The 13390-nt window shown below is 40.3% G+C and overlaps 1 protein-coding gene across 2 annotated transcripts in view; it reads left to right on the forward strand.

Annotated features, from left to right (window-relative positions):
- Window positions 1–1422: 1422 nt before the first annotated feature.
- Window positions 1423–13390, forward strand: part of kazna (kazrin, periplakin interacting protein a) — a 208871-nt gene continuing 196903 nt past the window's right edge. For both annotated transcript variants that reach the window (XM_030055321.1, XM_030055323.1), the window contains exon 1: window positions 1423–1635. In XM_030055321.1, coding sequence (XP_029911181.1) covers window positions 1608–1635 — 28 coding nt within the window. In that variant the 5' untranslated portion in view covers window positions 1423–1607. The remainder of the gene's footprint in view (window positions 1636–13390) is intronic.

A 13390-nucleotide genomic window follows, 5' to 3' on the forward strand; every position in this document is an offset into this window, starting at 1 on the left:
ATTATTCCAATAGATCCTGGGATTTTTTTATTTCAACTTATTTATGTTTGTGCAAAACATGCTTGTTTTTGTTATTATTAGTGGATGTTGTGATTACGTGGCAGTTAAAAACATGTTGTATTTGATATTAAAATAAGTGTAAAAATCAATAAATATGTCAGTGAAAAATGGAATAATAGATTAAGATGATAATAATAACAATAATATTAAAATTATCATACAATAATAAGACTTTGCTTTTCAAATACCTTTAGTTAAAAGGATGCAATGATTTAAAAATTGTTTGTAGGCCGGTCAGGTAATGTTGAGATATGGTAAAATAATGTTTATCATCATGTTTATGTTTTTTGCATGAAGAGCGTTTTGACCCACTTCTCAGTCTTAACCGACGTCATCGCAAAGGAATTAAGTTTCTGTTTGATCGTTTTGTTTTGTTGAACTTTTCACTTTCTAACCTTATATCAGTGTAGCTATCTATGATTTGAAATTGCGACTAATTTAAAGGGCCTTTCAAATAGCGCGCGCGCGGCTTGGGCGGCGCTCTGCGCTGGGTACGGCGCAGACCGGCGCAGAGTAGGCCGCATGCATGCGCGTTGTGCACGTATGTGGTGCTGGTTGCTATGCGACCGAAACAGAAGCTAGGAAGTAGTTTTCTGTCCTGGCGCACTTTTTCTCTGGCGGACAACAATACAGCAGCTTCAGATGCACCATGTACCTGTCATTAAGTCAAAGGACAGCTCTGGCAGTAGTTCTTCGGACTCCCTTCCTCTCCTTCATACAGTTTTTCCACTTTTTCTTCAACTCTTCCACTGTAAATAGGCAAATACAGTCTTTAATTTATGAATTAGCTGAACTAATGCTTAAGAAATTGTTACATGAATGAAGGCTGTATTTTCTCGTTTCATCTGATTTCACCTGTTACCTGCTGTGTGTGACTTCATAAGGGATTTTATAATAAATGTATGACAATACTGCAATGTGTTGCAAGAGTAGTGCATATTCCATGATGTCAGTCATCTAGATTTCTTAATACACACACCTCCTGTCCGTTTAGAAAATCATTTGCTTCAGTTTACAACAGTATTGGTCTTTAATTGCAGAAAAAAAGAAAAAAATCTCGCCTATTGTGGAAAGAAAAAACATCATATATCTCTGCCATTTTTTTTTTAAAACACACCTGGTATTCCCAAATTGTGGGATATCGTTCTCCATGCTTTTTTAACGAGATCCCGGTAGGTGTGAAGTCTGGTGTCCCACAGCTCTGCACGCAGAGAGACAGCGACAATGACGCTTTCCTTCATTGTTGTCGTGCTTTTCTGTCAAAATCCGCCTATTTTTCCCCGATTCCGATATTCTCTCCTACTGGGCGCGCCGAGGTGACGTCACAGCCCAAATTGAAAATTTTTAACGGCTCCAGCTCGGCGCAGACCGGTGCGAGGCCGAGGTCTCCGCCATACGCGCGCTATGTGAAAGCCCCTTAACTATTCACTCGACTAATGTTAATTCAAGCTAGCTTACAAATTTAGCACACACAGTGTTGGACTTAAGCTTCAGTTAAACGATAAATATGACAGCCACAACCAGCAAAGTGTGGTCAGGAAGAGGAGATGCACCTCACTGTGTTGCCATGTTCAGGTAGGCTGCTTATCTTTTCACAATATGCCTTTTTAATCACTAGCCAAAACTTAATAATGCTTACTGAACATCTGTTGTGCCAAACGTCTCGGTGTAACATTAGTTTTAGCTAGGATACGATAAAACATCACCAGCTAAACAGACAGATAGAGAGTTTGTCGAGCTAGTATCATTCAATATCAGGTCTTCTTTTTTTAAGCAGCAAATATGAACAAAAATTGAGCTGCACCTGTTGCAAAACAAACAAACAAACAAACAAACAAAAAAGAAAACTGCTTTGCAAGTAAAATCCAGTTGTAATCCCTTTTTCCCTACAATACTCAATCTTTTATCTTTATGACACTTAAAGCCACAAAGTGCTTCACAAAACACATAAAATACAAAAAAATATGAAGGTAGGCAAGATCTGAGGTGATATTCTGTAAGCAATGGTAAATATAGCCGCATCCTGCACAAGCTGATGCAGGAGTTGATAAAATGGATTAGATGTAGTGGAGCTCGGAGTTCAGCTGTGAATCAAAGGTAGGTTAATGCCTGTATAGATTGCTTGCTAAGGATTTGATGTGTGATGCAGCTGGACCAATGCATTTGACATGCCAGGTGATCAGGGCCAAAAATAATTACTTGTGCCTCATCAGGAGGAAATTGCAAGTCATGTGTCCCTAGACAGCGGGAGCAAAGCTTCAAACTGGCCAAGTGTCTATCATCATCCAGCTTAAAAGACAGAAAAAACAGCATGTTCTCTGCCCAGCATTAATAAGAGATCACACAAAAGGAGGAAAAAAAAGATGAAACTTATCACTGATGGTTACAGACAGTTCTTTATTAGAAAGGTAATGCCAAACCCACACAAGGGCAGTCTCAGATATATCCATTCTTTGATTTATTCTGCCAATAAGAGCGTAATGGTCAGTGGTGCTGGAAGCCGCGCTGAGGTCAAACAGCAATAAAGTCGAATATTTTTCCAGTGTTTGCACAAATTAGCAGGTAATTTGTGACCTTAAGGAGAGCAGTTTCAGGATTGTGTTTTTTTTTTTTCTTTTACAAAACCTGGCCTGGAAATAATCTAAAATGTTAGTGCCACCTTCTTGAGATATGAAAGGGAGCTTGGAAATGGGCCTGTAGGTCTGTGGAACAGATGGGTTATATTTTATGTTATTTTGTTTTAATAAAGGTTGGATGCTGGCTTGCTTGAAATGGCAAGGGACACAACTAGAAATAAAAGAACTACAGTGTTAGTAATAGACATTGGCTAGAGTGTGATCAACCTATGGCTGGACCCACTCTGGTTTTTATGGTTATGGTTTATGGTTTAGGTCATGACCCAGTCCCCGTCCTGTTAAGGGCTGTCCAGTGAAGGGCTGTCCAGTGAAGGGGTACAAAGTAGGAATGCTCAGATATGTTTTTCCAGTGCTCTTGATACTGAGACTGATACCAAAGACAACACTTTTAAATATCAACACACATTGATTACCCATCTGATCCATCACTTTAGCTGAAGAGTGTTGGCTTGGAACAGTAGTTTGTGGTCATTGGACAAAATAGTTGATATAACATCCCTCTTGTTCCAGGGCTCTGTCTGCCAAAAAAAGGTGAAGACAGTTGGCTTATATTTAGGATGTGTTACTCAAGGCTTATGGTATTGGATATAAACCAGTATTTGTGCGTGCCTCCCTTCTACAAAGATACAGTGTGTTTATTAACCTTTGTTCATCTGACTTTCAAGACAATGCTGTTGTTTCCCATAGATTAGGTAATAAATTCCTTAGTTTCTCTTTTGTTGTTAGAATTTTTTGTTCTATTGAATGTATGCCATCAGTAGTGACTCCCAGGATTACTAGATGTTTCTGGCATTTATTCATTATACACTCTCCCCTGTTGTGGCTCAGCCATGGGTTGATCAGACCTTGGCCGATGTCCAAATCATCTATTATTAATAGTTTCCATATTTCGGGGTGTGTCCTACATTTTAGGAAAGCCAGCATCCAGTCTTCACCAGCTAAAAAACAGTCATGGTCAGAACATCACCAGTATGACCAGGTTGTCTGCTATATGCTTTTTTCCCAGCATGGTGGTACCCATAGGTAAACAAACAGTATTACAAATGCTCACCATGGCACTTTAAAAGGCTTGGGTAGACTGCCATGGTCTATCAGACACAGAGGTATTCATTTATATGAAAATGGTTGTGGTTACTCTAAGAAATAGGCTAAACAAAAAAAAAATCCTGACTATTGCCAAAGAAATGGCAGTTGTTGTGTAGGAAGTATCATTTTTCACATTTTAATCTTGGGGCAGGATGTTTATCCCCTCACAACGTAGAAATGTATGAGTATTTGCAACAGACATAAGCGATGGCAAAGGCCTTGACAGATTGCTTGAACTGTTAAAAGTGCGTGTGGTTGTTGGCTTTAATAGTTTAAAACTACATGAATATTATATGCAGAATTCAGGTTCGTGTAATGGCCGTGGTCAGCTTCTTCTCTCAATCAGAGACTGGCAGAGGAAGTAATACTTGTCGTAATTGTTGTGCAACATGCAATGCGGCACTCATAAATTTAATTGGAATGGTGGCAGTTATGCAGTATGTTTGATTTGCTACTGGCAATTAGTGGAAAGGTCCAAGGGAAAGAGCAGATTGTTTATGCCTCTTTCGTATCAACGGGACGTGCATTGAGAACACTTGCTGTGCCACACATCAGCCTGTCACAGTGACATATCGCTGTAATTCCCCCCTTCCCCTTGTGCCACGGCCATAGCCAACGCTTTAATAAAATGCAGATGCACATGACACAGCAACAGCAGGTGAAGAGAGCTGGGTGCTCTTGGATCAAGCGTGCTAATTACGTTTACATGCATGGTATGTTGCCATAACGCCTATCAGTTTACCATGTGTTGTTGCATAATGACTTGTGAGTTATCTCTGCTCACTGTGAAGCGTATATTTTCGTTCCACAGAAGCTGCGAGTACTTTTGTGACAAGACTGACACAATCTGGGACTACTCTCTTGAATTCAGTCACACACACAGATAACTACAGCAAGCAGGACATTTTACTTCAATTGACTTTGATGTTAAGAGGAGATTATACAACATCATGTTGCAGTTGATGAGGAAAAGCAGTATTGTGCCGTCAGTTATCTCTTAGGGATTGCTGTATTTGGTGTATCAAAAGACATTTAACCCGTGTGATGCCTTTTTAGTAATTAAGAATTCAAATCAGTGCTTCTTACAGTCACTGGAAACAAGGGAATTCCCTCCAGTTGCTGTACATGCACACTGGCCAGTGTTTGTACTTGGCATATTGTTTTACAGGAGTTGTGCCAATGTACCAAGCGACAAACCACAGCCCCGGGGTATCTTTCAGAGCTCACAAGCTCAGCAATAACTTCCAACTGTGTTGCATTTGTCTGCTCAACACAGCTTAGGATCTTAGCCTAGGGGCGTACTGAATCCTCACAGCAAGTTACGAGGAGAAGTGAGGACACAGGATTACATTGATCTTGGCAAACAAAGACATCTCTCCCAGGAGTCTGAGTTGAAACCTTTGATCTCAGCCAATCAACATGTCAGTCATTATTCTGTCATCCTTATTGAAATGATGATTACTGATATTTGTGATGATCTAAAACGAGCAACAGTTTGCAAGACACATAGTGGCTTAATCTGACACTTTTTCTCCCAGCGGGGCTGCAAACCTGACCACTGTCTGGCTTGTCAAGCTGATTAAAAGCAAGGTTTTGAGTGGTGCAAGTGTGTCGTTTCAGTGGAGCACTTTAATATGCAGTTTGTGACAGGATGACAGAGTGCAGTCAGGATTACAATTTGGTAGGTGTAGGGAGATAAGAGCGATGAGTCACAGCCTCATGTATTGCTTGGTCTGTCCACTTAACCTCTTCAATGCTGTTTGTCCGTAATCACAAACACATTTTGCCAGACCATATTTTGTTAACACCCACTGAACTTCATGCTGATTTGTAGTCAAATCCCTAGTAGGTCACGCTGAGCCACAGAAATGAATAGGAGACACCTAGAATTTTTTCCACTTTATTGCATGGCACAGCCATAAAGAATGCTATCTTGAGTCTACAAATATCACTAAATACAAGCATGTGAAGTCTTGAAACCAGTAGATTAGGACTGAACAATTACTCGAAATATTATTTAAATTGTAATATAGCCAAGTGAAAAATCCAAATTACAAGGCCTGCAGTTTTTTAATAGAGGTAAAATATGTGACTATAAGTGAAGTATAGATACCCTGGCCTACAAATTATTTTGATGTAAGATTGGTACAGGAGTAGGCCCAGCAAAAATCACATCATCATCGATTTACTTGTTACTTAGCTTTTCTTTGACGAGAAAATGACAGTGCAAAAAACTGAAACTGTTAATTTTAGTTGCATTTGCAGTATCCCACAGAATAATTGCAACACGCTTTGATTTATTATTATTATTATTATTATTTTAAACATATCATTCAATCCTACAGTAGATACAGAATATATATTGTCATTCAGTATGGAAAACATGTTTTTTTTCCCAACTTTTCTCCATAAATTTCCCCTTAACTAGCTCCAGAGTTCAGTGGTTTAAGACTGTTGTGACAGTCATACCTGAACGTCATAGGTGAGCAAACCTCTTAGAGCAGCTAATTTGCTGCCTCCGACAACTTCTGCAGGCTTGAGTTCAAAGGAAAACTTAACCCCTCGCTGACATTATAAAGGTAAACCCCTTCGGGCAGCTTACTGGCTGAGGCAATATTACCAATAGGATACAAAAATAAAGTACTTTGCTTCGATTCTCGTCTTCCCTCTCTGTATGCTCTTCATGTGGATGCAGAACAGACATGGTAATGAGGACATTAATAAAGGATGCAGATCCATTTTTAATGATTCACTGGCCCCTTTAGTTTGAAAGTGATTTTCGTCTCAGTGGTTGGGGTTTCTATTAAGTATCCATGTTTTGCTTTGAGAGTAGCTCCGCTAATGTGCTATTTTCGCTCATACAAGGGTCGGGCTGTATAAACCTGCTTGCACCTGTGTGTGCATGTGTGCATGTGTGTGTGTGAATGAGAGAGTTGAGAGAGATGCAGGATCAGTCATTCTGTTTATATCTAGAGGATGATCTTCAAGTAGTGAAGTAATGAGGAAGGAGACAGAAAGAAGAACAAAGAAAGAAAGGCAAAAAATTGAGAAATGTGAGATAGATAGATGTTATCACTTTTATCAGTTATGCATCTTATCTTGCTATTTCCCAGCTTTTCTGCCAAGATCAAATTAGCATAGAGGAGTTAGATCGGCAGAGAGAGAGAGAGGGAGACAGAGGAACGGAAAAAGTAAGAATGAGAGGGATAAAATGAGAGAGAGAAAAACCACAGCAGCCAAAAACTGCCACCAGCAGCAGGAGCAATAATGTTAAAGCTGGTTACACACACACACACACACACACACACACACACACACACACACACACACAGTCGTCTGTATTCTCACTTTCATCAGGGGAGAGAGTGTCTTCTCTCTGCAGCAGGCTTCTCCCTCTCTCTCTCTCTCTTTCTGTCTCTCTCCCCCCTCTCCCGCTTTGTTCATACTGTGTTAGCTGTGCTCTGTGTCTGAAGCAGTGCCACACTGGAGCACTAATAAGCGGGCTGAGAGCAAGCCAACACAGATCTCCTATCAGCTGAAGAGCAGCTGCAACTCTGACGGCATCCGAGGCACCGTGACACTAGGCTGATCTGCAGTCAGTGGGGATGCAGCTGTAAAGAAAAAAAAAAAAAAAAAGCATATGACAGCCTTCTGAAAGCCGTAGAAGAGATCTTCGTGAGGTAGCTTCAAAGGCAAATTAGCTGTCAGAGAGAGAGTGAGAGGAGGAGATTGCTCCGGCACAACCACCCACCTTCTCTACACTCGGCAGCTGACCCTCGGTGCACTTTCACTGGGTAAAGACGAAGGACCTTTCCCCCAGAGGAGCTCAGCCATGGAGGAGATGCTCACCTGCAGCCGAAGCCCTTTCTCCCAGGTGTTTGGGCGTCAGGGGCAGCTGATGCAAGCCAGTGAGTGACAATGTCGACCTACCATCTGCAAAATATCAAAGTTTTGTTTTATGCCTCATATCATTCTGATTCAGCTTAATTATTCTTTTTTGCATGTATCATTTCTTTAATGGATGTACCCCCCCCTCCTGATTTTATGCCAAACACCCAAACACAGTATATAGCCGTCATAGATGATCTTTAATGCAGACTGTGCCGAATAATGAGACGAAGTTCATTAAAACTGCGGAATCCTGTTTTGCAGAATCAAACATTTTCGACGGTAACAGTTAAAACGTGTGACTGTGCCTTAGTTTGACAGAAAGCAAATGTGAAATTCAAATTTTTCTTTTCTTGATCATCACTTTCATCACACACCAGCTTGTGTGCAATTTTACATCAATGTCTTGTCAAATTTTTGTGATGTCACTTTGGTCCTTTTATCTTTTTCTTTAAGGTTTATTGAAAGTGATCTTCTGTCTAAACTCTATCCTAGTTTATTTTGTGTGGTCATTGTGAAAGAGACACAGTTTAAGTCGTTTATATTTATATTTCACAGAAGTGCATGGATTAAGCCAATCCAAAATGTATCAGTTTTGTATTTGTTATAAGAAGAGTATATAGCCCTATAGTGAGCCATAGGCTTGGTCACGACAATAATGGATCACCTCTAGCGTAATATATTTTGACACAGTGATGTGTTAATGTTGATAGAAAGTGATGCTCCTTGTAAGCACAGGAAAGATGTCAGGTGTAAAGATGTGTGTGGGCTGTTTGTGTGTGTGTGTGTGTGTGTGTGTGTGTGTGTGTGTGTGTGTGTGTGTGTGTGTGTGTGTGTGTGTGTGTGTGTGTGTGTGTGTGTGTGCATGCGTGCATGCGTGCATGCAGGTGGGCCCGTGTATATTTGTATATGAAGCCGTGCCTCAATGTGAAATACCTGCTTTAGTTTTGAGTCTCTGTGGCTTTTCTGCTGGATCAAACCTTGCAGAATGACAAACTTTGCCTCGGGTGTTTTGTCACACGGTGCCACAGAATTCCTGCCACAACAAATAACACCCAGGGGCGATGGCTGACCTAATGTTAAACACACTGAGTTGTGAATTTTCTCAGTTTTGTTGCAGATTTAGATGATTGCATATCTGTGTGGCAAGTGCATCCACAGTGGTAGAAATCAAATTTTTTTCGTTTGCCTTTCCACATGAGGCACAGCCTCGAGCCTTTTATTTTTACTGACTTCACTACACCTTTAGGTTCTGACCTGGTTTTGATAGTGGTGCCTCTTCTGATTTTTTTTTTTTGTCATTCATCAATAAATAATGGTTTGCTGTGAGGCCTGTCAGTGTAGCTTTTTTTCAAATCTGAAAGTACTAGCTTTCCTTGGCATTGGCAAGTCTTGAATTTCGTTGGGGTTTACTTGATCTGTACTAGGTGCTGGATTTGTCACAGAAAAACTCCTTAGTTTTGCATGGTTTCCTCCTCAGGATTGCTCCCTTGTGATTTGTTCTGTTCACTGGCTAATGGAGAATGTTAAAGTTTGATTCCTTAGTTGTAATTAGAATGGCTGAGATTGGATAGCTCTCCTAATTGAAATGGCCACTCAGTTGATAGTCGCCCCATCCAGCCAGAGTGGAGAACACAGCAGGCAGAAAAACACTACACTGGAGGAAATGATGCTGAAGACTGGTTAAATGTTTGGAGGTGCTTCAGCTTTCCTTTGTGCAATACTTCTGTGAACTATCCGGTAACCAAAATCTATATACAGTGTACAAAATATTCCTCTTTGGCTTGTATTTAATTTGACATATGGCTAAGGTGTTTTATTTTATTTCTTCTCCACACCTTTCCCACCATTCAAAGTGAACTTCAAAACAATTTGAAGTCAAACTGTGTTGCTCATTTACAGTGACTTTTTCCACTCTCTGCTTATCAGTCAGCATAGGTGAGAATGCTCGCTGCAGTAAACCCAAATGCCACTCTCTGGTTGTGAGAATGACATTATCATTCCATGTGTTGTGGTGAATTACAGTCAGTCTTGTGCTTCCCAAGTTATCTATGCTCTTTGAAGCTTGTGCTGCATGTCTGCGAGTTTGGATGTGCGAGAGAGGCAAGGAAAGAGAGATGGAAAGGACAGGGAGGGAGGGGGAGATGGAGGGAGGGGGCCAAGAAAGTGAGCGAGCTGCAAATTGTGTGAATAAGAGATGGGTGTTTTTTCTATTTTTAGCAGCAACCTTACATAGTGTTACACAGTTGCTGGAAGACTAATCCACAGTCATGTTGGCTCACAATATCTGAACAGTAATTATGGGAGGATTTTTTGTTATCTTTGGCTGTCACCCATCATTGGATCAGAAGTCCCCTAGCCATACACTAAGGCATGCCTGTATTGCAGTGAGAAAATCCATTACATGAGTGTTGCACATGCCCAAAGACGTGAATATTAACAGCCTTCTGGTGGTGCTCCGGCGGTATAAACATGATCACTTGACAGTCAGATATTTTCTCTCCTGAATCACACTCACGTGGCACTGCCAGGTGCATAATCCTTGAACAGTTCTCGTTCCCCCACTGGTATTGTGATTTCTTCTCTGTTCAGTCTTCTGATGTGTTGTCAGAAATCCCTTGGCAGCAAATGCTCCTATTTTCATGGCAACATGACAACTCTGTTGTCTGGCTTTGAAATAGTTAAAGTAATCATGCAAAAAAAAAAAAAAAAAATCAAAGATGAACAACATAAAAGTCTTGCTTTATGCTCAACAGCCTTTTCCAAGGTGTGTCTGTTCTACGAAGAGCTTTATTTCTACCAGTCATACTTTGATTATAATCATGCTTTCTCTATCAGCTTTTTGCCTGTTCCGGTGTGGCTTTATAATATATTTCTGCTCAGTCAGAATGCTTTTGAACATTTGACAGTACTGCCAATAAATTTGCTGATTTTCTTAAAAAATAACTTTGTCATCACATCCCATGCATGAAGCTACTCTCGCCCAAACAAAATATGCTTGTGCAGAAGTGTACAGATGCATTAAGTTTGTTAGCCAGGATAACTGACTTCATTGCCGTGGCAGAGTCAGGAAAAGGTAAAGCTAAGCACAAATATGAAGAGGACCATGGGACATTATTTCATGAATGAGAGGAATAATATTTTTTTGTGGAACAAAATGGGAAGCTCTTTTACTTGATATGTCATGACTTCATTTTTGCATTTTAAAGCTTAAAACCTGGAGCACCATGTCACCTCACTCCATGCTAATGTGGCCCATGAGTTTCTCAGAGGCACTGAGCTTTACAAGCACAAGGTAAAAGTGATGAAACATCAAATATCAGAAAAGCAGGCTCAGTTTTTTTCAAAAACGGATGAAGCACTCAGAGACGGTCATAATTGGCATCCTATCAGGTGGCATGGAAGATTGCTTACGCTAAAAAGCCACACAGTGAAGGGGACTTTTGGAGATGTGCCTCAGAGATGTTGCTGCTATCCACACTCCTGAAAATGACAATTTTAAGCATTATGTGTCAGACCTGCAGCTGTCACAGCACACCACTAAACAGAGAATTGGATAGTAACAACTCACTTGAAACACAGACTATGCAGATCTTGAGAAATGCTGGTATTTCAGCATTGTTTTTGATGAGTCTTGTGACATTCAAGATTACCAGCGTTTGCAATATTTGTATGGGCTCTGTCTGAAGACTGCACAATTAACGAATAGCTGCTTGACATTGTGCCGTTAAAAGAGAGATGCCCTCAAGGTCATTTCAATGTTTGACTTGTTTCAGTGTGGGGGAAAAAAAAACTGATTGACAGATGTAAGCTGATGTGAAAGAGCTGCTTCAAGTGGCCGCAACTGAGTACAGGGCAGACCTGAAAAGGACTGTGGAAAACAAAGACTGCCAGGTGTACCGCTGACTAAACTGAGGCTAGAAAAAACTATGAAAATGTAAGACTGTGTGATCAGGCCTATAGCTCACTTGTTGTATTATGGTGGATTTTCCTTCTTCCCATGGACAACTGGCTAAATAGACAATGTTTCCAGTGCAGGTACAATAGAATTTAATGGCAGAAAAACACAAACAGTAAATGTCGGACTAAATGTTTTTCAATGCCAGTCTCTCAGAATTGAAGAGAGAGGACTTCTTTCTAAGACTTGCCATTTTTCACACATGCATCAATCATATGGGAAGAAATCCATGGTGGAACAAATAGTGCACTATTATTTTAGCATTATTGTGATTTACTCAGTTCCTGCTTTTATTATGACAGACTCAACACTGATTGGTCAGTAGAGCCATTCTGCCGTCCAGTATTTCTGAGTGATGACCGTCTCTATGAAAAACTGAGCACTTGTTATAGGTGGTCACATCAGACAGGTTTTATATACAAGTCCATGCCGAAGATCCTGTCCAACTCTTGCCGGAGCCAAAAAGTCACTCCAACATGGATATCACTTAATTTTTTTTGGAGAACATGAAAGTTTGGATTCATGGCTGGAGGCTGAACTATCACCAGGAAAGGATTCAAAACCAGAAGAAAGGAATAAGGACAGCAAGGAAGAAGTTAGAATCTAACGTGTAGCAGGCTGGTTTTGATTTAACTTGTTAACTTGTCCATCCATCCAGGTCTAATGTCAGCTGTTCTGGACACAAATAGAGTCAGTGGACTATTTGTTTCAGTGTTGAAGGCTAATAAAAATGATTTAAAAATTATTTTTTTGTGTCAAATTATTGCCAGCTATCATAAGTGGTCATGTATGTATTGGGATAATGTACAACCAGCCTGTTATTATCGCAAAATAATTATTATTGCAAATAGTTATTATCTCATATATTAGCACTTTCCTAGACATTTCTGTTGGATGTCCACTCTAATTAATTGGGCTTTATTATTTATGTCAGGTACAGGCCACTGTAATGCTTGATAGGTTTTAATATCCCTTTAATCAAGTCAGTGTATTTCTAATGATAAAAAATGACATTATTACTTTGAGAGATAATGTAAAAGTGTTGGAGGAGAACACAGATAGCAGTCAAAGTTGGACACTGATTCATCCATACGTGCCTTATTCTTGAATCCCAATAAACCATTGGTAAATCCCAGCTCAGGAGAGGTGAACGTGATTTGAAGTTTTAAGACGGTGACCACTGCAGGTGTAAAACATATTTTGGTCTGACTTTGATGTGATTAATACCTCCCTCCTTCCACTTATGTTATGGTTCTAGCACACTCCAGATCCCTCACACCTCCTTACCCGGTGGGCTTTCCTGTAGTAAGAGATTAGCTTCATGCTCCCGGTGTTGCTAATCATGTAGAAGGAGTCACGTTGTGAGAGCTTGCTGGTATAGTATGTGTTTGTATGTGTGTGAAGTCAGCAAGGCGACATACCATACCCCGTGGTGAGTCATGGATTTAAGATATTTTTGGGATTTTTTTGTTTGCTCTTAAGGGAAACTGTTGATGGTTGAAAATGAAATGCCACCACTTTAATATGTTGGTGCAGGGGTGCTATCATTCACACTCCATCTGCTGTCATTTTGTCAGCCGTTAAAATAAAATCAGTGATGAAACTCCAGGAAACAAAGCATTTAGAGAAACTTCATTAGTCACCCAAGCTATATTTTCTGTTACGCAAGCTAAGGCAGTAAGGGGGGTATGTTCGCTACTCCTGAGATTAATTAGGGTACTGCCACAGAATAATAACTGTTTTCTAGGTCTTTTGATCAACA

This window comes from Myripristis murdjan, chromosome 7 (assembly GCF_902150065.1).
Source record: "Myripristis murdjan chromosome 7, fMyrMur1.1, whole genome shotgun sequence".
NCBI classification, from domain to species: domain Eukaryota; kingdom Metazoa; phylum Chordata; class Actinopteri; order Holocentriformes; family Holocentridae; genus Myripristis; species Myripristis murdjan.